The sequence below is a fragment of the Corapipo altera genome, unplaced genomic scaffold (assembly GCF_003945725.1).
Source record: "Corapipo altera isolate COAL_440 unplaced genomic scaffold, ASM394572v1 47, whole genome shotgun sequence".
Taxonomy (NCBI): domain Eukaryota; kingdom Metazoa; phylum Chordata; class Aves; order Passeriformes; family Pipridae; genus Corapipo; species Corapipo altera.
The window spans coordinates 9996228-10020060 of record NW_020884897.1 but is presented as its reverse complement, the minus strand read 5'-3'; the positions used below and the strand labels follow the sequence as shown (position 1 = coordinate 10020060).

The 23833-nt window shown below is 42.6% G+C and overlaps 1 protein-coding gene across 3 annotated transcripts in view; it reads right to left on the bottom strand.

The window, feature by feature from the left end:
- Window positions 1-23833, bottom strand: part of PRKAG2 (protein kinase AMP-activated non-catalytic subunit gamma 2) — a 211499-nt gene that overhangs the window by 145840 nt on the left and 41826 nt on the right. The window contains exon 1 of one of the 3 annotated variants that reach the window (XM_027648542.1): window positions 12661-12930. The exons of the other annotated variants lie outside the window; for them this stretch is intronic. Within the exon in view, the coding sequence (XP_027504343.1) occupies window positions 12661-12741 (81 nt within the window). The 5' untranslated portion in view covers window positions 12742-12930. Of the gene's footprint in view, window positions 1-12660; window positions 12931-23833 lie in introns of those variants that run through there. 3 annotated transcript variants of the gene reach the window in all.

Genomic DNA, 23833 nt, shown 5'->3' with positions numbered 1-23833 from the left:
GCTTCATGTTCCAGCCACAGGGTTTTTAGAGCTCCTTTCTACATGCATAAGGAAATTATGTTAGTGTCAAGTTTAGCATCTGTTTGATCAGAAAAGTAGATAATGAGCAATTCTGTGACCAAAAGTCTGAGGTTGCCTAATGACGTGTGCTGAAGAACTGAGTCTTGGGTCCTAAATCATCTTCTAAATGTCAGGAATACCTCCCCAACACAGAACCTCCCACATGGGAGGCATCACCCTTTCCATGTAATGATTCAGTGCTTCTTTACCACCACATCTGCGTGCACTTAAAAGAGTTCAAAACATAAATAAATAGCAATTTCACATAAACCTAATTTGTAATCAAATAGAGCTTAATTAAAAATTAGCGCTGTCCGGGAAGTCTTCAGGGCTTGCTTGTCTTCAGAACTCAGAGCAGCCCCAGGTCTAATCACATCCCATTGTGTAATCATAGTAAATCCAAAATATGCTCAAAAATGTGTATAACTCAAGCATAACCCTTACAAGTGTTCAAAAATATTCTGGTTACATAATTGAACAACAAAAATAAGGAACAAAATATTGAATTACTGGAACTGAAACACATGGGAGCAATTCATGCCAAGTTGAAAAGGAAAAAAAAAAGCAGCAGCCAGGCTTGGCCAAGCTGGCCCCAAATCATTAGGCCCCAAACCAAAGTATTCATGACAAATTCATCTGTTCCCAGTTCTATCCATGCACATTCAATAGGGACTATCTACAACAGCTCAACTACATAAAATCACCCTCATCGCCATGCTTTGATATCTGTGTTTCACATCACCTTTGTCTGCAACTAAAAACATAGGGAAACACCTCAAAAATAAAAGAAGAGGCAATTTTTTTGGTTTAGATTTTCACTCTTATCAAGATTTGACTGAGGCTGAACCAGGCACCACAGGACCTTACAGAAAAGCTTCTGTATTAATTTGCTTATTCTCATAATTATTTAGGATTAAAATTACCTACTCCATATAAAAACTATCCAGCCATAAATAGCATTTATAAACACTGTCAATAAACAGCTTATCATTATTATTATTATTATTACTTCTTAACTTACTGAAAGACTTAATTGAAGAATCTCTGTGAAGAAGTTAAAGAGCCTAATGGAAAGTTACACAAAAACATATCCCCTTGTGTTTACTTTAATTTAGCCAAAGGATTTACCAACATTTTCCTCTACCCATCTTCGGTAGTGCAGAAGCTGGAATCTGATGTATGCTAAGTCATTTTCCATGGAATAAATCAAGCAAATAACCTCCTTGGAGCTCCACGTATTAGCATCCCTATATTACTATTTAGTGTAGCTTCCAGGGAGAAACTGGGTTTAAGGGGTCATATATCTTGTAATCAGGGTCAAAAAAGCTGTTCAGAAAATCTGGAACAAAACCATAAGGTTTTTTTTTTGAGCAGAAACCTTTAAACCCAGCAGGGGTTAGGTAGGTACAACTATTTTTCTAGGAGCTAAATTTCAGTTCTCAGTCACAATTCCAAGCATTAAATCACACATATATATATACATTCTAAAGTCTAAAAGTATCATGAAACCCATCTGATGACTCTATTCTAATTTGTAACTCTCAGGTATCATGGAGGTATGCTAACTTCATCTGTCTCCACATCCAGAACAGATCCCTACTTGTAAGTAGAAATAACTGAAGCCAGAGCTTTCTGGGCAGCATGAGATCTTTCTTTGTTAATACAGGGCTGCAGAATGTTTCAAATTGGACAATAGTTGTACTTTTAGTCCTGTGATAAAGTCTGTAATTGTAGCTGCTACCTAACAATTTTTTCATCTTTCAGTTCTTCACGGGATTCTCTATGTGAAGGCATCCATTTGTAGAGGGAAAAAATACATATATCAAGTGCCAGGCTTCAAATAGTGCTGTCTCAATTCCAACCTGTTGGTGAAGCAAGGAAATATTAGATGCTTATTCTCCCTTTATACGTATCTCTGCAGAATATAGACAGATATCAATTTGTTTCTTACGTTCATCATCATCCAGAAGCACATGTGATGATGCAGTTGATGATACAGTAACTCGTAAAAAAAATAAAAATAAAAACTGCTCCAAAAGTGTTGCAAAACACCACAGAAGTCTTGACAGGCCAGTGGTGCAGCCCTGGCCCTTGTCACAGATCTGACTGCTCTGATCTTACGCCAGCAGATACACACTGAAGGCTCCCTCTGCCCTTAACCAGGAATTGAAACTGTTCTTAGACAGCTGTCTTGCTCTCCAGCTCTGCTGTGCTGCACTTGGAATAAGCACCCTGGACAACCACATGGTTCTGGAGAGACCTTTAAAACTTTCAGCAAAGGCGACCAGTGGAGTCCTGGTATGAGGAAGAATCCTTCAGACTGAAGAGCCCTGGCTGAAGAACAAACGGCATCGCGCCCTGTGTCCATCAGTCCTGCACTATATCCTTGGATAGACAACTTCTGCAGAGACCACAGTCTGTGATCACCCCTGTAAGGAGCAAAGGCAGCTCTTGGTGCTGTTAGCCTGGAACTAAGAGTATGAAAAGTCTGTTTTGCAAAGTTTTGTCAGCTTTCCTGCCACGCTTGTGCTCCCCAATCAGCCCTTTCATCGCTCAGCACCACCTGACAGCCAGACACCACTCCTGCCACTCCAGCTACAAAAAATGACCTCTCAAGCAGTTTAGATTCACTTTACAGCCACAAAGCCGCTGCAGATTTATTTTGTTTTCAATCCACTTTTATTTACAAGAGGTTGTCATGGCAGCTCCTGTTATATTTGCTGAAGAATAAGGCCCCAGGGATAGCAAAGATTTTTCTGGAGGACAGAAGAGCTGTGACACAGCAGAACCAGTGCTCAGTGCTCCTGTAGCCAGTCAGGCTCCCTCCTGGAGAAGGAAGTCTCCCACAACACCTATTCAACAGGTGATTTCCTAGTGCAAGTCAGGATTATTCTGCCTGCATTTGCACTCACCTTCTCTACCACTTCTTTCCCTATTTCCTCTGGAGGAACAGTAGATATCTGGAAGGTTACAGATCCTCCACACTAATTTCTCTACCAGTGGTGAGACTAACTCTAGGGTGATTCTGGCCTGGGTCACCTGTACATCTAGAGGGTGATCCTTCTTAAATCCAGATCTTTTTCCTTTGACATCCCTTATATCAGAATAGTTGGGATGGTGTGAAAAGAAGGAAAAATAAAATTCTTGTTCTTTGATACCCTGGGAAAACAAAGAAGCTTTTCTCAGAACTCTTTTGGAAAATAGAAAGGAAAACCACATTTGAGGATGCAGAAAACAAATACACTGGCTGGCACAGCATAGCCAAATAGCGACAGGAACAGGATCTAGTAGCCAAGCCATTTTTCACCTTTTCCAGTTTCACTGTTCCTTTCCTTACTTACAGGGAGAATTCCCTGGAATTCTTACAGGCAGAATTCCTGCCAAAAAGGCTTGCCCAGACACTCTGGTCTGGAGGCTGCTGCAGTTGGAGACCTTGGTGTCAGGAAAGGGCTTCCAGCAATTCTGCTGCAGAGGTTGCAGACTTAAATAACAGATCACTAAAGCCTTGAATCCAGTAAAAAACACAGGATAAACAGGATTCCTGTTTTACTATTGTTTTGCTTCAAGGCTACTTTGGCAGCCAGGCTGATAAATTTTCTACACAACATCTGAAGCCAAGGGGCCAGCAAGGTTCTCTGGGGCACACTGCGACTGCCAGGCCAGAGACCAATTTCCAATGTATTTTGGGTGGAAGCAGGACCTTCCTGTGGCCCTGCTCAACAGTGGCTGGGTATCAAAAGAGTATTTCACAACCAGGTCCCTGCTGCCATCCTTTGGAAACGTCCATTCAAACACAAGGCATGACCACGAACAACAGGGTGATGTGAAATCTGTGCCCATGGTGGTGGGTCCCCGTGAATGTTGTCAACTCTTGCACCATGTTTCTGAGGTGACTCAGGTCAGAAGAGCTTCCTGGTAGCCCCAGAGCCCATCTCTGGTTAAAGGCTGGGTTCCTCAGCTATAAGCAATTTCAGAGTCCCAGCGCGGGTAGCATCATGCAGTCCTGACTCCTGATGGTGTCACCTCTGAGATGTTATTTTTCTGCTTCACTCAGTTCTATATATGTGCTAGGATTGCACCAAATTTAAGGATGTGAAATGCCTGCCAGACATTACAGTTTCTTTTTACAACATAACTCAAGCAGAAGGTGACACTTTACTAAGATTGCTTTTCAATAAGGGGAGACAGCTACTTTAATAAAATAAACAAAGAAAACAACATACAGAGAAATTAAGCTGAGTGCTGACAACTGCTAAAAACTGCACTCCTCAGCATCACACCTTAACAGGGCTCTCTGGGTCTCCTTTTCTGTTAATGTTACTGAGCTATGAGCATTTCAACTATCCTACCAAGGACGAAGAAGGTCGGGATTTTTATTAACATTGGCTGTGAACAGTTTCCTTCATTGCACTCTGCACACCAGCAGATTTTTTTTAGATCAACCTTGGATTTGTACCTATTACAAGCCTATGTAAAACTCTGAATAGCAAATATGCTACATATGCTAATAGCCTGTGAGCAGAATCCAAAGTTTGATCTCTGTGGAATAGAGGGCATAGCTTGGTAGCTCTGCTTGAATAGAAATTTGTCCTTTTCTTTGGTAGCAATGCTATCTATAAGCCTTGGGGGGTTTATAACGAATCATTCAATTATTGCACAAGAAAAGATTCAAAACTGACATACACAGGAATTTCTGTCCTTTTGTTTTGATATACCAGTCATAGTAAAGTATAATAAGGCTTGCTACCCTGCTTTATTCCTTCAGGAGTAGGTTGCTCACTGCTTTGCTCTCCTCACTCCCCCATGCCATGCAGACTGCAGCATGTGTTTTGGAGACAAGAGATAGAAGTCGTACTGTGAGACTGAAGATGCTGGTGACTAAGTCTCAGTATGACTCAATGGGAGTGGGCAGTAACAGATGTACAAGGCTGGTTAGATTTGTGCAAGCCAGCTTTGCACTGCACAAGGCTGTTCCAGTTTATTTGTTTGCTATTACTTTTAAGGGTATTTATAGTATAAAAGAACAATTGAGTGGGTCTGGAGAGTTCGAGATGGTAGAAATGAGGCAGAGAGACTTGGCTGATGAGGCCATACTGCAAATCCCGTGTTTAGTTTTGGGCCTCTCATGGCAAGAAAGACATTGAGATGCTGGAGAGTGTCCAGAGAAGGGCAATGAAGCCAGTGAAGGGTCTGGAGCACAAGTCTGATGAGGGTTGGCTGAGGGAGCTGGGGGTGTTTAGCCTGGGAAAAAGGAGGCTCAAAGGGGAACCTTATCCCTCTTATAACTGCCTGAAAGGAGGTTGTAGATGGGGGTTGGTATCTTCTCCCAAACAACAGGACAAGGGGGAATGGTGAAGATGTCAGGTTAAAGGTGGACTCAATGACCTTTAGAGGTCTTTTCCGACCATAACGACTCTATGATTTTGTCTGCAGCATGAAGATGCCAGAGGCAGCACAGGCCAGGACTTACTGGGTGACTGTGCAGGACCAACTGTGTGCACTTTGGTGTCAAGGTAGATACAGTATCAGATTTGAAATAAGAGAGGGTAAATCACCCCAAAATGAAGCGCCTGGAAAAAATGGGAAATATTCAGTTCCAAAGAGGTGTTAATCTAAAAAGTTAGGGAGTGATGGCTGGCCAAAATCTGAGATGTGAAAATCCCCATCCATCAGGTGATTATTCAGTGTCCTATATAAAAACCTCACCTGTGAAAACTTTGCATATGCAATTTAAAGGCATTTCTTTCAGCTGCAACAAAAAACAGACAAGGTCCTAAAGAGCTACTGAAGCTCTTGTTCTCACCCACAGCTCACCCAGCTTGGATTGCCATCACTTGGTCAGAGAGATCTGCTAAAACTAAGAATTTCAAGAGGAAGGGCATAAAGAGAGCCCTGAAATCAGCAGTCCTTGATATTTCCTTGAAAACAGCTGTCTTCCGAGCTGTTCTTCCTGAGTTATCCTGATCATGGGATACCAGCAGCCTCCAGTACATCTTTCTTCAGTTGTGAACTTCCTGACTGATCTTGACAGGTATTAATCTCCAGCAGTCTACAGCAAATTCACCTTTTTTCCTTCTGAGGCTGTAGACAAGATCCATCAGCAAAAACTGCCAAGAGACCACGGATTGTTTTTTGCGTTGTTCTCAGACTCAGACTTAAATCACCAGAACACATTCCTACGCTGTTCACAGAAAAAAGTTTTCTCTCAAGCCTTGTGCTCTCCTGCCAGGAACCACCACCGTGTCTTGTTGGTGATTCAGCCTTTGCAAATGAGCTGAGCACAGGCAGCCTGGGGTAGGGTGCAACCCCTTCTGCCTGGAGCCCCATCCTGTTTGAATTGTCCAGAGAGCTCAGGGCTGTATGGAAATGCTGTGATGATGCTGTCCACCTCACCAGTAAGTCACAGATCATCATGAGAGGCTCTCTGACAAAGCAAGAATAGGAACCCCACACACACTTGCACAGCCTGGTTTGTCAGCTCCTTCACACCATGAACCACACAGCACACTGACTGGCAGCATGTTTACTACAACAGCAGATGGACAACCTAGCAAACGTGCAAATAATGAAATGTCATTTAAAAAAAAAAAGGAGAGAGAGAGAAAGTGAGGGAACAGCAGAGAAAGCAAGCCAGGGAGGAAAAAAAATTCTTAATGTTCCTTGTGACACAACCACCATCCACATACAGACCCATCATGAAGTGCTCTCCCGGGGTGCTCAGCCAAAGACAACCTTTCTCTGGTGAGGCATTTCATTCCAGAAGCACCCAAAGTTAAGAAACACAAGGTAAAAGCAGAAGATAACGTACCTCAGTCCTGGAAAATGTGGTCAGACGAGTAATGAGGGAATTAAGAAACAACCAAGGCAAGGACTGCAGGAGCCTGCAAATATTCCCCTTCAGATGGCACAGTCTTGGTGCCAACCAAATTGCTTTCCAATACTTATAAGATTGCCTTACATAAACGAGACACAGGATCCCAATGTGTTTGGAGGGAAAAGCTCTCATTTGCTATAAAACACAACTTCAGCCACAGCAAAATGCAGAACCACAGGAAACAAAAGATGATTTTGCCATAATGTAATGAAAACATTTGAGATGCTGCAGCACAGGAACAATCTAAAGGGGATTCAAAGCCAGGATCATACTGAGGCTTACTAAATCCTCTCTACACTTCAGCTACTTTAAAAAAGTCACTGTGGTTTGTATTTATTTATGGCTTTCCCCACTCTCTATAGGCCAAATATCTGCAAAAACCATTTCCTCAAGGAAGAGGAAAACAAAACAAAATCAGAGCTGAAAAACCCCAGCTGATGGCCTTATCTGAGAAGAACTCACAGGGTTCTCCCTTGCATTTATATGAAGGAAAAAATGTGACATTCACACCAGGCAGAAAACCTCTGCCACAAATACTTGAACTGCAACTATTTTTTCCAGTTCACTGCATTTAGGAAGACAGCTGCCTGTTGCCTCCTCTTTACATTCTTGTCAGTTAATAACCATGAATAATCTTAACAATTAGAAGAAAGCTTAGAGATGGAAAGCCAGGTAAGTGAGGGACTTGCTCTGATCAAGTAGTCCCTCAAGTAAAAAAGAAAGGGAAAAAAAAAGTGGAAGCAAAGAGGAAATTAAGCAAGGAAAGGATGAACAGGATGACTCTGTGCTTGGTGTGATGAAGACCTGAATGGGAGGTCAAACGAAACAACACATGGAGTCCACAGTGAGGAAAGACTCCCCTCTTGATGCTTTCCTGACACATTTTCCTGCATCTCTCTGCAGTCATAGAGAACAATTTCACATCTATGCAGTTGATAGTCAATTTGCTGTAGTTTTTCTTACACTTTAAGAAACATGTGTAAAAAGAGACCAATATATACAATATGCTTTATTTCATAGGCTAGACTACTTTTTTTCTTTTCCTAAAAGAATGGAGGTCTTCATTCATCACCCTCTGAACTCCTTATTTAAAGAGGCATTTTGCTGAAGCTGGCAACATAAAAAGCCCTGAAGGGCAGAAGAAAGCTCAAATTCTCAGAGATAACCTAGAAAACTTTATCACACTCATAGTACAGTATTCTGCCCAAATCCAGCTTGTGTATACTTTAAATACCACCCTTGGCTTTGAGCTAAGAAATGCAGAGATGTGGAACCATTACTAGATTATTAGTTAGCAGTGCCTTGCAATACTAATAAACAACAATACATCGTTCATCCTGTAGGGATCCAAAGTGCTTTGCAAACTGCATATCCAGTCCAGAATAGCTTCATGAGTGGACTTAAGTGATGAGACTTTAATTGCCTGCTCCAGCTTTTGGGATTAGCTCTGGGAAGGCATTAAGGATAACATATCGTTCACCTAATTTCAGCCACCTGAAACACTAGTCATCTACCCCACAACTTATGTCCAGCCTAGAGAAAAGGGAAAAGCCAGCATCTCCAGTGGGCAATTTGGTCCCATCTCACAGATTTCACAGAATATTCTGAGTTGGAAGAGACCCACAGGGATCATTGAGACCAACTCTTAAGTGAATGGCCCACATGGGGATCAAACCCCCAGACCCTGGTGTTATGAGCACCATTCTCTAACCAGCTGAGCTAATCTCATTTCCCGGGTATGGGAGAGGCTGAACAACTTCCTTAAACTTCGGAGGATCCAACACAGGATAAACGAACCCCGCATTTTACCTCTCCCTCTTTACTGCCTGTAAAGTGGGAATAAAATAACTCATTTTCCTTCCTTCCCCCACCCCCCACCCCCCCCCGTTCGGAGAGCAAACTGTCCAAACAAGGGAATGCATCTTACTACGGGGTGGGCTGGAGCTGCCAGCGTGGTTTACACCAGCTCACGTTCTCCCGGCTCCGGGGAGCGGCGGGAGCGGCGTAGCCATGACAACACCCGGCGGAGCGGAGGCTGCCACATCCCCGCAGGAGGCTGAGTAAATACTCCCGCAGCTCCGCTCCCTCCGAGCTGCACGGCTGGCAGGACTCAGCCGGGCTAATCCCAGCCCAGCTTCGCTCACGTCTTTGCTTTGCAGTCTAGACACAGCACAGGTATCAGCACGGTGGGGAGCACAGTGAGGCCCTAAGCTCTGCTGGCGTTCCCGAGGGTTACTAAATGGTATTTTCTTTGCTGCTGTGTAGAAAACAGGGTTAACTCTTTGACAGGAGTGAAATGAAGGAACCACTGTGTTCAACTGAAACAACTAGAATTTGAGTTTTAAGAAAACAAGCCAGCTCCACAACCTCTGAGAAAAGTACATTTGTGAAGAGAATTGGCATAATCTAAGGGAAATGTCCAAGGGATAATGTATCTCACACTTCCAGACCTTCTCACACCAAGCTCTGGTCACTCTTGTTAAGGCTGTTTCAAGGGATGTGCTCCAAAAAGCACCGTAGTTGTGCTTAGAAAAAGGTACTGGAAGACACCAATGACCACCTCTGATGAAAGATGGATAAAATATTTACCCATCTGGAAAATCTTGTGAACAATGAGACATATGGGAGAACACAACAGAGGGATTACTCACTCTCAGTTGAAATAGCCATCACTGAAAATAAGTTTTCGCAGTGGGTCAGTTTGGAAATAATCCTCACGTGGAAAGGGAAGAACAGAAATAACACACACCAAGGTTTTTTTCTAATTACTGTACAGGCAATAGTAAAATTTTAAGGAAGATATTTCCCCAAGTAAACTTCAGGCTTCTTTCAAGGACTGTGGCTTTCATTAATGTCTACTATTTATTTTTTTTTCCCCCAGAAATTGTTCCTAGTTTAGATCCAGTGCAGGGGAAAAAAAGCTTTCAAATGCACCATACTAATTTCTGACTCCTTTAGTAAGAGTCTTCTGATTTTAGCCATCTTAATCTTCACAAGCCCATTTAAGCACCGTGTTACAATGGGCCTTTCTGAACATGATGTGGACAGAGGACAAGCAAACACATGCTCAGGGAAATCCAGCTGGAAACTCAACCTCGTTACCTACATATACAGATTGCCAAATGTAACTTCTGCCCTATGAAGTGGTTTTGAAGCCCAGCAGGCACTGGTGGGCTGAAACAGGCAAATCTGCATTTGATTTGTCTGACAGTTTGGGCATCAAAATGTGTCAAGCAGCATTTCCAAGTGAGCAGGACACCCTGGACACGGTGACAGATGGGCAGAGTACGAGCCTGGCGCAGGAGAGACCATTTCATAACTGGCTGTTCCTTCAAGCCTTGTGGCAGACAGTCCAAACCCATTTGTCACCAAAAAATAAAGCTCACACTGGAATTACCAAGCCAAGGCTCAGGGAGAGCCCCTGCCCACAGCTCTCAGCCTGGCACAGACACTCACCCTGCCAAGGAGCATCACCAAAAGCCTCCCAAAAAAATAACAAGCACCCAAGCTGGAAACAAAATTAAACAAAAAAATGACCGATCCAATTTTTTTTCCCCCCTCAAGATGAATTAAATTCACAAACAGGAAATTTTGATTGAGAGGAACATTTTTTTATTTTTTCCTTACTATCAAAAATTAAGTTCATGGAAGTAATACGGCCCTAAAAAATTACAAGTTTTTTTTTCCTCATCAAGAACGTTAATTTCTATCTATATGTATTGAACAGCTGTACAACTATTAGTATGCATGTAAATCCAAGTTTTATTAACATTTATTTTGAGCTCTATTAGGATTGGAAATTGGACTTAAAATTGCAATCAGGCACTAGAAGTCATTAAATACCTATTAGAAAAATGTCTCTTACATCAGAGCAAAAGGACAACTTTATCAAAATATATATCAGTTCTAAGAGCAGAGGCACTGGCACCTACAGTGAGAAACAGAAACAGACTTCACTGGTGACTGTGTCCTCCCAGGTGTAGACGTGCTACAGCTCAACTCACAGGGCATCAGTTTTTTTACACACATATAAAACATGCTTTCATATAGGAAAATGCATATGGCAACATATATAATTGTATAACGTGCATACAAACATGGTAACAAGGTCTTACAGTTTCTAACTACCATTTATTTTAAATTTGAGATGATTAAACATTTCTTGTCTTAAAATCAGCTTGTCACTGGACCTACTTGGGTGGCCAAACAAGCTGAAATGACAGGAGGATTTTCTCCTCCTGATGGAAAACCAGTGGCTCTTTGCTGCCTGAAGCAAAGTACTTACAGGTGATTTCCATCAACTCTGTGTTTTGCTTTTAAAGATTTGCAGCAATTTTGCTTTTAGTTCTCCTAATTTCATCTTAATGAGTGTCAAACATCCTTGTACAGATCGATGGGGTGGATTTTGGAGGGAATGGGGGGCTTTTTGTTTATTTCAAACTAGAGCATTTTCAAAAAATAAATATATTTTTATTCCACTCCCAGTAATAAAAATTGATTAAATTGAAATGCAACAGAGTCTTTTGCTGGGTTTCCCACTGCCCCCCTTTGAAATGAGGGTTGGCCCCATGTCAGCAAGATCTGTTTCATCCTGCTGTCCATCATTCACTCTTCCAACAGATAATCCTGCCCCCCAGACTCCCAACTGCAGCAACTTCAGTTTTCTCACACCTCCCAGGGCTGCTCAAAGTCAGCGCCGCCTCTGCTTTCCAGCCTCTCCCGAACTCACGACTCTTCAGCCCATGTGAGGGATGGAGCTGAGGGTGAAATCTCTTCCCCAAAGGCAGAACCCGCATCCCTCCTGCAGCCTGTAACCGCACCTATAACACAGCGACCAACAAGCAAAACACACACAGGATGCTGGCAAAACCCCCTGCGTTTTATACTGGATTGAATTTCAGTTGCTATTTGCCAAACCCCTCCCATCACCCCACTAACGGAGCATCTTTAAACCCTTCAGGCTCCGATCCTCAGGAAAGAAGCAGCTTCATCCTTTTTGGACATTCATTATCTCACAGGTCCATTAACTGCAGTGCAAATTGCATGTGCTCAGCATTAATTCTGCTAGTGAAGAAGGGAAAATGCAAGAGGGACACACAAAGCCTGTAATACACCCCTTTATCCTGGCAAACCTCATCAAATATCAAATATCACATTAAAATCAATAAGCAAACCCTGTGATTTGGGGATTGAAGTGACTAGCCACAGCAATTAGTTGTTCAGCAGTTCAGGCTGCTCTGAGATGAGCAGTAGGAGAAACCAGGCATTGCAGGATGCAGAGACCAGCTGGTTTTAGGCTGAAATTAAATGAACATCCCCCCCAAATGATAATTTCTCTTTCCAAAACATTAAGGAAAAGTTATGCAAGGGAAAAATACCCCAAACCCAAACTGCATTCTTTAAGTAGATAAAAGAACATTTTGTTCAGCCTTGGAGTATCTATTGTAATTAAATGCTCTAAAAACAGGACAACAGCCCTGTGCCAGCCATGCCTGCAAAAGAGACAAAACATGATGAAAAAACCCCAAAATATCCAAGGACCACGCATTTCTTACACAGCCTGAAGAATTCCTGCCTCTCGGCAGAGTCCTGCAGTGCACTCGGGCATCCACCTAAATGAATGCAAAATCTATTTCCCCCGCCACGATAAATACATTTTAAAAATCATAATAAAAATAATCAAATCCAGAGAAAACCAGAGACAATCGAGCCCCGTTCTGACTTACAGCTCTGAAAAATCCTGCAGTCTGGCTGGAAACGTCCATCGAAGAACTGCATTCAAAGCTTTTCCCTAAAGGCAGGCGCATTTAAACATCTCGGGCTCTGCTACTGGAGCCGGTGCTGCAACAGATGGGGACCAGGGCTGGGTGTGTTCCTGCCTCCCATCGCGGCACTGCGAGGGGATGGCAGGAGCGGTAGGTAAGGCGGGAGAAGGCAGGCGGCGGGTTTCTCCCTGGCTGCAGGCTCCGTGCCAAAAATGCTTCAGGCATCGCAGGATTCGATTACCCGACTGCAGCAACCTGCCACATCAACTCTGGCGGGGGCAGCGGCACCGACAGGTAATTAAGCGCCGTTTTGGGTGCATTAGTGAGATGTCGAGGGTACACAGGGGATTTCGGAGGGTTCAAATAACCGCAGACGTTCTGGATGTGATCTGAAGGGAGAAAAAGGTCCTGTTTTCAACAGCAGAAGTTTCAGATAACTGAGGCTGCGTCTGCATCAGTATCAAATAAAAGGCAGCACAGAGCAGCAGATGCATTTTCAAGGGCTGGAGTCTCTGCTGCACCATTACAGCACTGTTCCCCACTTAACCACAACTCCACTTTGTAGCTGTACAAAAGTCACATTATTTCTCTGGGCTTAAGTTTTCCCATCTGCAGCATGAACAGGGGGATGACTTGACTGACTTTTTCATTTATTATAAAGACCACACTGGGAAGATAACAGTGTCTGAGCACAAAGTATAGCTAACAAAAGTATCACCATCAAAAAAAAAAGATAATAGATATTTTGAAAGGGCATCATGTGAGCAAGTGCTGGCAGAGTAATGCAAACTCTCCCAGTAGGAGCTGAGGGATGGAAGGGATCTGGGTTTTCTTCTTCATCAAGAAGAGAAATCCGTCTTTATAACCATATTCAGCTTTGATTACTTCCATACCCAGCCTCACAGTGTCCTTTATTGGCAAAGAAATCACTCCCCAGACCATAGGGACATGTCCTTGGCCAAGATGCTATCTGAGGCTGTCACAGATGAGGACACCTCTGACAGAACAAAGCAAAAGGCAGCAAAAGACAGAAAGGTCATCTCTGCACCTTCCAAAACTTTAACAGAAGGCATCAAAATACTCCTGTAATGAACTGACAACTCTCTGGAGAAACAGGTGGCCAGATCCTGAGCCATGGAGCATTGCCAACCCTTTATTGGTCATCTCAGAATACCATTTGTGATGATCTATTGAAATACTCTTCAGGATGGAGGGTTTGCTTTAATTAATGGATCCCATCTCTAAATCATTAAATCAGTGAAGTGGGCTTGGCTTACACATCACTCTCTGTCTCTTTATCTCATTCACTGCAGGATGCTGGACCCTTTTGAAACTGGGTGCAGCCAACACTGCCATTAATTCTATCTACATCAAATAATAAATATCACTGGGCAGTGCATTTTCTTCAGCAGAAAGAGAGATGAGGTCCATCTGACACCCCTGGTGTGCCAGGCAGGCAGCACATCCCAGGAAACAGCCACTGCTCACCCTTCCCTTGGAGCACTAAGTGCCTCTGATAAGACAAGTCCCTTGGGAGCGAGAAAGATGAAAATGGTAGATTCTGTTCACTCACAAATGGCACGTATTTCTTGAACCATTTTAAGAGAAGCTCAGGGGCAGCCCTTTTTAACACAGAAATGACAGAAAATATTTAGTGTTTAGAAGGTTTTTGCTCACAGCTAAATGAATATTTTATTCATGCAGAATATACAAATAGTTTAGGAAAATGAACAAGCTTCCTCTTAAATTCTGTTTCAGGGCTATCAGAGAAACTAGTCAACCAGCTGGAGCAGGCAAAATACATTTGGGTCTCTCCTAGTTGAGCTGTAGTAGAAAGGAAGGCATTCATGGCTGACCTAGAGAGGGTAGAATGGAAGACTGGATTTGTATTGGAACAAAAAAAGGTTCCCTTCCAAACCAGATTGCAAAGCACTGTTCAGGTCAATTGCTTCTCTGTAGAGTTAACTCCTAAGGATTATTCTGATCAGAGATCAGATCAAATAAAAAGGGGCATTAACAGCCAGGAAGATGTCCCATATCCCTAAATTGCCACTTTCAAATTACTCACAGGGCTCAGTTTGATGTAACCAATTTCAAGAATCATCCAGACCTATTAAGGTGGGTTTTTTTAAAAGTTAATCTTCAAAACTCTTTCTGGTCTCAAAGTCTGATTTGGCACAAATTCTACCTCAAAAACATGCCTTTTCCTCCCCCACCTTTGGATAAGGAGTATGAAACAGATTGCACAACTATATCTCAGATAAGCAGAACAGTTAATGGTTTAGATATCATTTCATAAATATTTGGTGAACTAATTTTTGGATACTGTCCAGTTTCTGACAACCATGAAAAACATTGGATAATTTGCCATTTTCTTTCACCTTTCTAGGATGAAAAATAGGCAGGGAGGTTTTATTGCTATCATTTCTTGCCATTATTTAATGACTACTCACATTTATATTGATGTCTCCTGCCAAAGAAGCCCAAGTTGTTCTTGAATCTACAGGCCTGAGGTGTCCAAATGACATTTGTGTAAATATTTATGTATTCTTTATTAAATATTGCCAGATTGAATACCTGGGCTCATATGTGTCTGTGTAGGCGATTAGTAAAGATCTGAGAAAAACCAACTGATTTCTGAATAAATGCCTTGTTCCAAATTGGGATTCCAAGTGCACATGCTCTGTTGGAGGTGCTGAGGCTCAGCAACCAAGAACAGTAGTGGGTTAGTGTGCATCATTGTGCACAAGATGGTGCAACACAGGAAACCACCCAAATAAAGTTATTAAATTGTGTTTTCAACCCTGCCTTATCGACAAGTTCTAAGAGTCTGTATGAATAGGGATCCAAAATTCCAGCCATTTCCTTGCTTCCTTATATATTAAGGACTATTCAGAAGCTTCCAGATAATGCTTTACATAATCAACTTTCCATGACAATAGATTTTTCAGCTGTTTTCAGATTTTTTTTCCCCAATTCTTAAGTCCTTGCATTTCAAGCTCAGCAGTCATTATTCGTTTCATAAATAAATGTCTTTTAAAAAAATTCTCTTTAGAGCACTTCTTGATCATTCACATATTTGGACTGACTGTATGATTCTCACACTTCACCAGGCAGTAACGCTGGAGGGGAAAAAAAAATCACCAAAGTCTGCTTGTGCCTTTGACAGTGAATCACACAGTCACTTATGCTCCAAAGTCCAAACTCCAAGGAAAGCAGATTCACGACTATCACACTTTCACCAGCATAAAGCTACAGAATTAGTTGCCCAACTGAAACAGTCATTGCTGTACCAGTTGTATCTTATTTTTCCATTTGAAGAGTTTTATGTTTCTGGTTTTCCAAAAATTCAGATCCAGACCTTCAGATTTGGTTGCACATAATTCCTGCACAATTTCCTTGAGCTGTTCCAAAACACCAACTCTATTTCATCTTTTTGGTCCAAGTACTGGCCTAAAGTATAAATTTCTAACTGGCAGTACAGCAACAATTTCCCAGAGGAGACTGAAAATGCCTGGCTATTGGTTGGTATTATTTATATTCCATAATTTTCCACAAAGACCTGGGGGTTTTGTGAGTATTACATATATTAGATGAGTTCATAGGGCCTGCTTCCATTACTGTTTCCTTGTTCTTACTCGGCAAGGAGTCCCTTGAAATCAATGAAGCTTCTGTCTGTGAAGATGCAACTTAGGAACACTGTGGTATACAGCAATTACTGAAGCACATGGAGAGCCAGAGCTCTGCATGGCGGGGCAGGGATTTTGTTCAGGGTGTAATTAAGAGGGATTTTTCATATTTTTACAACCAACACCATCATCATATTCCTGGTTGCCTTATCTCCACTCTCACTGAGCACAAGGAGCAGCAACCAATACAGATGGGCACCACAGCAGCCTCTAGCCAAGAAGCCAAGGCACTAGAGGGAATGCTTAGATGAGAGAACAACTCCCTGGAGGGCAGGAAAAGCCACAGCAGCAGTTGGGAGACCAGCAGAGCCCAAGGGAAAGATGAAACAGGGAGAAAAAAATACTGAACTGCACCATGAACACACCATTCTTAGTAGGACACACAAAGAAGCCTCTCAAGCTGATGTTTGGCAAAGGTCAGCTGTGATCTGCAAGAGTTGGAAAAGGGAGTAGAAGAAAAAAAAAAAGACCCAAGAATTAGAGGTAGGGATGAACTGTGGAGTCCACCCCTCCAAATCAGGCAAAACTAGAAAGCAGGGTGATGGAGACAGTACAAAATGGAATGAGAGAAGAGCAGAGGAAAATATCCCATGACAAACAAAATCCACAGTTTATTCCTTTTTTAATCCCAAGCAACCACAGTTTTTAATTTGCAATTTTTTAGTATGATCTACCAAGCAATGAGCCAAGTGGTTGGGATTCCTGACTCACTGCTGACAAGCCAGAAGGAGATCATCCATGTGGGAAACATCAAACCCCAGTGAGCAAGCCTCCATCTCTCCTGGGGGAGGGAGCACCCCGCCAGCCTCTGCAATGAAGAGGGATCACACTGCACCAGGGATGCCTCAGCCAACCCGGGTACCAAAACCAGGATAGCTCCATTCTCATCTAGTTCTTCAGCAGGACTCAAGCAGAGGGTTTTTTCCCTTTGTATTTACATATACACCCAAATGCAACTGATATTGAAATGATGAGGTGCTCATACGATGGCAGTGTTGGAGGCTGCACAGCAGCCTTGTGCCCTGCCCCACACGGACCCCACCACCTTTCCCACCTGGTGCCCCTGTGTGGAGCTGCAGATGGAGGGATGGAGCCTCCTTCCTGTACCCCAGTGGGGAGGAGGAGGCTGGAGACACTGCTGTAGAGGTGTGTCTGGGGTCAGTGGTGGTCTCCGAGTAATGGGGAGCATTATAAGGGTTGGGCTAGGACACCCCATTCCATAACTCATGGAGGGAGGGACTGGCACTTTGGACTGTAATCCTCCGTGGTGGGGCTGAAGCCCCTCAGGGGTGTCCTGCTCTCTGAGGATGAATAAACCGGAGAGCAAAATTAAAGTCAGAGATTCAGGGATGACTCACTGGTCCCTCACTCAGCCTTGCCAGATGCATTCAGAGGGGCTGAGACACTGGTGTCAGTGATGCTTTGGGAGATTCTAAATCAGAACTGTGAAAAACTCAAGGGTAGTGATTGGTGAGTCAGGATGATCTGAATTATACCCTGTGGGCCAGCTCAGAGCCCTCATCACTTTCCTTCTCTACCAAAGGCACTCAGTCTTCAAAATCCTGAAAGACACAAGATGATTGTCACCCCACTTCCAGCATACCCTTAAGGGCTTGGATGAGAATCACCCTTTGTGGGCCAGAAATAGTCCCACAAGACAACAAAAGGATGTCACTGCAGCATCTAGAAATGGGAGAAAACCACAGGGAAGTAGGATCTGGTGGGTTATGAGTAAGAACTCCACCACAGGTTTCAACATAAAATCCTTATATATCTGCGTGCAAACGCAAGACTCTTTATTGGATCTGTGAAAATGTAAACTCTGCAATGTGACTGTTCAGCTTCACTGGTCCCTGAGTGGGACCTCAAAGGACCAGCACTTCGACAAGGACACGGCAATGGCAACATGGATGAATGGAAATGCCTCAGCCCTGCTGGTGCCTCCTTGAACTCTCTGCCTTTGGGCTGCTTTGTGCTCCCTCCCTTGGCAACATGCACTGCTCCTGAGGGCTGGGGCAGCAGTGGGGGTGGAAGAGTCAGTGCCAAAAAAGCCAGGGGAATGGGGTAGAAAAATAAAGCAGCAAGGAGAAAAAGGTGATGGTAATCAGCTCCACAAAAAAAAACCAGCCACACCTGAATTGTTTATAATATTTTAAGAGTGGCTTACAGTTTGTGGTTGAGTGCATATAATGCTACAGCACATCTCCAGCTCACTGGAGAGCACTAATTATTTACCCAAAAGAAAACATCCCACTACAATAACATCACAGCATGACTATCCAGGAATTAAGATGCTCTTGCACACTCACAGCATGTTTTGTTTTCTTTGAACCTCCTGACTCAGGTCCCTCAGCTTAGGACTCTCCTGCTAGATGGGGAGTTGTTTCATCTGAGTTGTCCCCGTGCCTGCAGGGCCCAGGTAAATTATCCACGTCCTCCCATCTCTGCACAGCCTGGCCAGGGACAGGATGTTCTCCATGTCGGGGATTCTGGGTTTTCTGAGGCACTGTGTGCACGTAGCAACTTTGCTCTATGTAGGTTTTACCTTTTGTAGGTATGCAATAAATAGTAACCATTAACTCTGAATTGGAGCAAGAGCCCAGACAGAGAAGGATAAAGTGGCTGCTGACTTACAGGAATGAACACTTTAAATGTCATCAAAGTTTAGAAGCTGAAGTACAAAGACTTCTGCTGGTATCAACTGGCTGCTGAAAAAAAATAATGGAGGTAACAGCAGGCTGTAGCATTTAAAGTAGGTCAGCATTGCCAGAAAAGAAATACTTTTAAATACATATATTACAGAGCAGAAACCTGACAAAGAGTTACAAATTCACCGTAAAGAATTTGCCAGCTTAATGAAAAAAAAGCAAATGAGTTTATCCACTCAATTTCATTTAGAGCCATGCAGTGGTGGGGGGCTGAACAGGCAGAAGCCACATCTGCATTTGCAGACTCAAATGAACACTCTGGGAATAGTTACATCCGCAGTGTTGTGCTGGTTCCTATCAGAAAGAGCAGTCAGACTTTTAGACTGTAACTACAGATGATCACAGGGATGTTTGAAACACAGATGGACCATTTCCCTGAGAGCCAACCTGTTTCATCTGCTTCCACACCACCTGTGGTTGCCCAGCTCTTGGGGAAGGTTGCCCAGCACGGGTTGAGGTCAGAGCACACACATGGAGCAGGGCTGGTGGTCGAGGCACCGTCTCCCCTGCGCTGATGCTGGAGCTCAGGGATCCTCTTACCAGAGCCCTGTTCCCTCCCCAGAAGGATGCAGGATACTTGGAGGCAAAGTTCCAATGTTTTATTGTACCATCCACCAGCACAGTGGACGCTCTGTGGTAATGAGCTCTGGAAGAGATGCAACCTATGATAAAAATTCAATGTTTATTTAACAGGCAGAGGCTTCCAAATAGCAATTCTGGATATAGGATGCACCCAGTGAGAGAGCAGTTATTTCAAGATTAAATGTTTGATTACCACCACAGGGACTTATTTACAAAAAGTAAAACAAACAATGAAAAAAAACCAAACAGGTAAAAGCACGCTCAGATTTAAATTTTACTTCCTAATTTTGACGGGTCAATAATAATTTAAAATAATCTACCCACACAGGAAAGAAAAGTGTGCTCTCAAAGTCTCTGACCGCAAGCAACAGCACTTTAAGAAACAAAGTTTGCCTAAAGAAAAGTGAATGCAATTTGATTTTACAGAATGCAACAAATAAACAACAAACAAAACTTAAAAAATCAAATACAAGTACAAATGATCATGTTAGAAGAAACTTTTATGTCTGTTTCTTTAGTGGTCTTGTTTTGTTTTGATTTTTTACTTGTTTGTTTTGGGTTTTTAAAAGGTGAGATGGCATTGCACACAAAACAATCACTAAGGCATGTATACAGAAAGGTTTTTTCCCCTTAAAAGGTTCATGAAATAATTTAAAAGGGGAAATCTTTTAAAGGCTGTAACCTTTACACCCTAAAAAGAAAAGGGTGTGAAGTGTCACTGGATTAATTTTACTCCTATTCTGATCCTGGTTAATAGGAGTAATAATGTGTATAAATATATGTGTGCTTATCTGAAAATATACACACGCATACAGATATAAATACAGATACATACATAAAAACTACTGTTGCAGGTGAATATTTTTAAGTCTTTCCCACCTCCCACGGCCCATACTCCCTGTCACACCCATATTTCAAGAGATGAAAGATGGCTTTGTGGTTGAGGCTGGCAGGGTATCCATATCCTATTCCCAGTGGCAAGCCCCAAAGGCTGACGGATCTCTCCTCTCAGTCAAATCTTGGCTAGGTTTGTTTAAAAGGAGTTAAATTTATTATTTTTAAACATACTTTCAGCATTTCTTAAAACTGGAAGAAAAATAAATTCTTTTTTTTTTAAACTTTGTACATTTAACATGATATTGACCTAAATCCACAAACAAAATAGCAGGGACAGATACAACCTACACACAAAGCATCACCTGTTTGATTCCTCACACTGAAGTCCTCTTCCACAGACACCTGGGCTTCCAAACCTGCCCCAAACGCCCCAGTCTCAGTGGGGGGAAGCACCACAAGCCCCAAAACCTGTTTTGGGGGGATTCCCTGAATTGTGCTGCAAAAATACTGCAGACTGCTACTAATTATGTCTTAACAATTTAAAAGACTAACCAATTTGATCCAACTTTCCCCAAGTCATAGAACAGCCCAAGTTGGAAAAGACCTCAAACGATGATCCAGTCTAGTCTTTCACGGGAAGGGCAGCCTAGAAGAGATTATCCAGCACCCTGTCCAACTGCGTCTTGAAAACCTCCTGGAAAGACCATTTCCATACTTTCAAAATACCACTTTTATATTGTCTGGTTTAATCACTGTGTTACAGTGCTGGTAACATATGTCTAAAAGCTCGTTGAGGTTACAGAAATCCCCCTGCAAGTGCCCAACCACCTCCCTCTGGCTGTCAGCAGCAGAGCAGCTCCTGAGGAGGAACACGGCCCATAAACAGCAGGATCATCTGTTCTGAAGGTTGGAGACTGAAATCTTGTTTCTTGGCAACATTCAGTAATTCAAAGCACATTCTTAAGTGTTTGATAAAACTTCTTTTCCTTCTCTTTCTAGCATTTATGAGCCTATATGTGTTTTCCAGTGGGAGCAGGCAGCTGGTGGTGGATGTGGGTCCCAGTCCCAGTCTCTGAGTTGACTCCCCTCATGACCCTGGACAAAACTATGCTTCACTCTGTTGGGTTTAATGAGACCTAATAGACCTAATAGAAGATCTAATAACACTTCCACTGGTTTACCAACAAGAATCACTTTTCCACACCAGGCTGTGCAGCCACTTTTGCAAAATGCAGGAGTATTAGTTTAGAACCAGAAATAACTCTTCTTTATTTGTATTTATCATAAAAAGGAAAAATCTCTAATAGCTGTTCTCATAACTTTTCTGTAGATAGGATCTTTTTCCTCACTTCTCTCATTTCTCCCTTGTTGGCTGTTCTCAGTTGTTTCTTTAGACTATACACTATGTGTAGTCTATATATACAGATGTACCACCTTTTAACAGAACATCTTACAGTAACAAGTATCATAGTATCGTTTAGTGTGATTGTGATATAAAGATAATTATATGGCATTAAGTAAGGAAGGATCAAGAAATCTGAGGGAACAGCTGGGCACAACACCAGCAGTGAGTATGACAAGCAGCAGCTTTAGATCTTGATCAACAAACACCAGTGGTTGAGGGCTATACAAACAACTCCAGAAAGTCTTTCAGCCTTGCCCTTGTTGTTGGATACCTCTGCAGTGCTCCTGCCAAAGATAATCTCCTACAGTCCAGTAATATATTCTGAAAAGAGAATTTTATTTACTTTGGGTTATGCCAATTACTATTTGCATGTATTATTGGCAGCAATTTTTTAAGAATGCACAAGTGGTTGGCTATTTTGGAAGAAATAAAAAGAAGGAATTGCAGCTCCAAAATACTCCTGGGTTACCCCCTCCTAGCACTTGAAATGAAAACATTACGAGTGTGGCATAATATACCAGTTACAATGTCCTGAAACAGGATAAACATTTCCATCCACGTACAGCTCAAGATATTTGTTTCTCCAGGACTGCTGCCTCTCTCGATTGCAAAGCAGCTTTTGAAAACGGATTTACCAGTCCCCCAGCTTTCCACTCTAATGTTCCTGAAATATGCCCGCTTAACAAGTTGCAGGAGGTCCTTGGGGACCTCCTGCTGAAACTCTGACAGCACACAGGCATGTGTAATAAACTGGCTTCCACCTCAGCTAACGCTTTGTTACGCAAGGTTTTCCCTACAGAATTCATTCCTTGGTGTTGTCTGATTACCTCTCTGAGGAGCATCAGTACAGATTTCCACTGAAATTTTATCAGCAGACATTATTTCTGAGAAAGGAATAAGAGAAATATCTCTAACTTGAACTTTGCAACGTAGCCTTTCATTGCTGTTGTAAGCCAGGCTTTTAAGTCAGACTTTTGTGTAATTCACTGGCAACGTCTCAAGCATCAGTAGATACGGAGCTATTTTGGTTTGTTTTCTCTAGGGCAGGAGGAAGGGAAGCAGAAAGGATCTGGAAGAAGATAATTAAACCCCTACAACTGCCTGGAGAACACCATTTCAAATGCTAGATTTCAAGGTCACAGAAGGAAGTGGCCACTGACTGGAACTATATTTAAATGTAAGATGAAGCTCAATACTGTGCTTATTTTTAGGCAAGAATAATAACCATTCCTCTTTCTTCTGTACAAACTGATTCCTAACAGGCATCCTGTCCAAAGAGTGATCCAGGACAACTCCTAACATTGACAGAAGTGCAGTACAGTGCTATATGGCCATCTACAGGAACACTGAGCTCTGTCGTTATTTCCTACCCCCACGGGGACATTAGCAGTGCATTTCCAAGGTGGAATTTCCTTCCCCAGGGCCAAGTCCAACATCTACTTCAGTCAACAATGACTGGTATCATGTCAGACACTAGATTACATCCCAGCTGAAAGCCAGTCCAGCCGATATCCCCCAAAATGTCCTTGACTTTACTTAATCTGTCTGTGATAATTTTAGTTGTGGTCTTCCAAGCCACAGCTTGTCCAGACAAGTGATTCAGAGCTATCCAGAGAAAACAGAAACCAGCAACATCCACTAGTTTATGACATGGTTAACCTTTCTGAGTTCATTTCTCACTTCAGTTTCACAAAAATAAAGAGGTTTATATAACTTAGTCCTAGAGTTTGCAGACAAACATAAATTCGTGCATGGACTGATTATTGTATCACTGGGAGAAGAAGAGGTGATTCACACGCTCAAGATTAAAACAAATGGAGGTATTGGGGACAGAAAGGATTTGCTCGTCTTCCTTCCTGTCCCAGTGTGAAAGTCCTTTGTTTGATTGGTTTTCATCTTTTTATGGCCCCGTT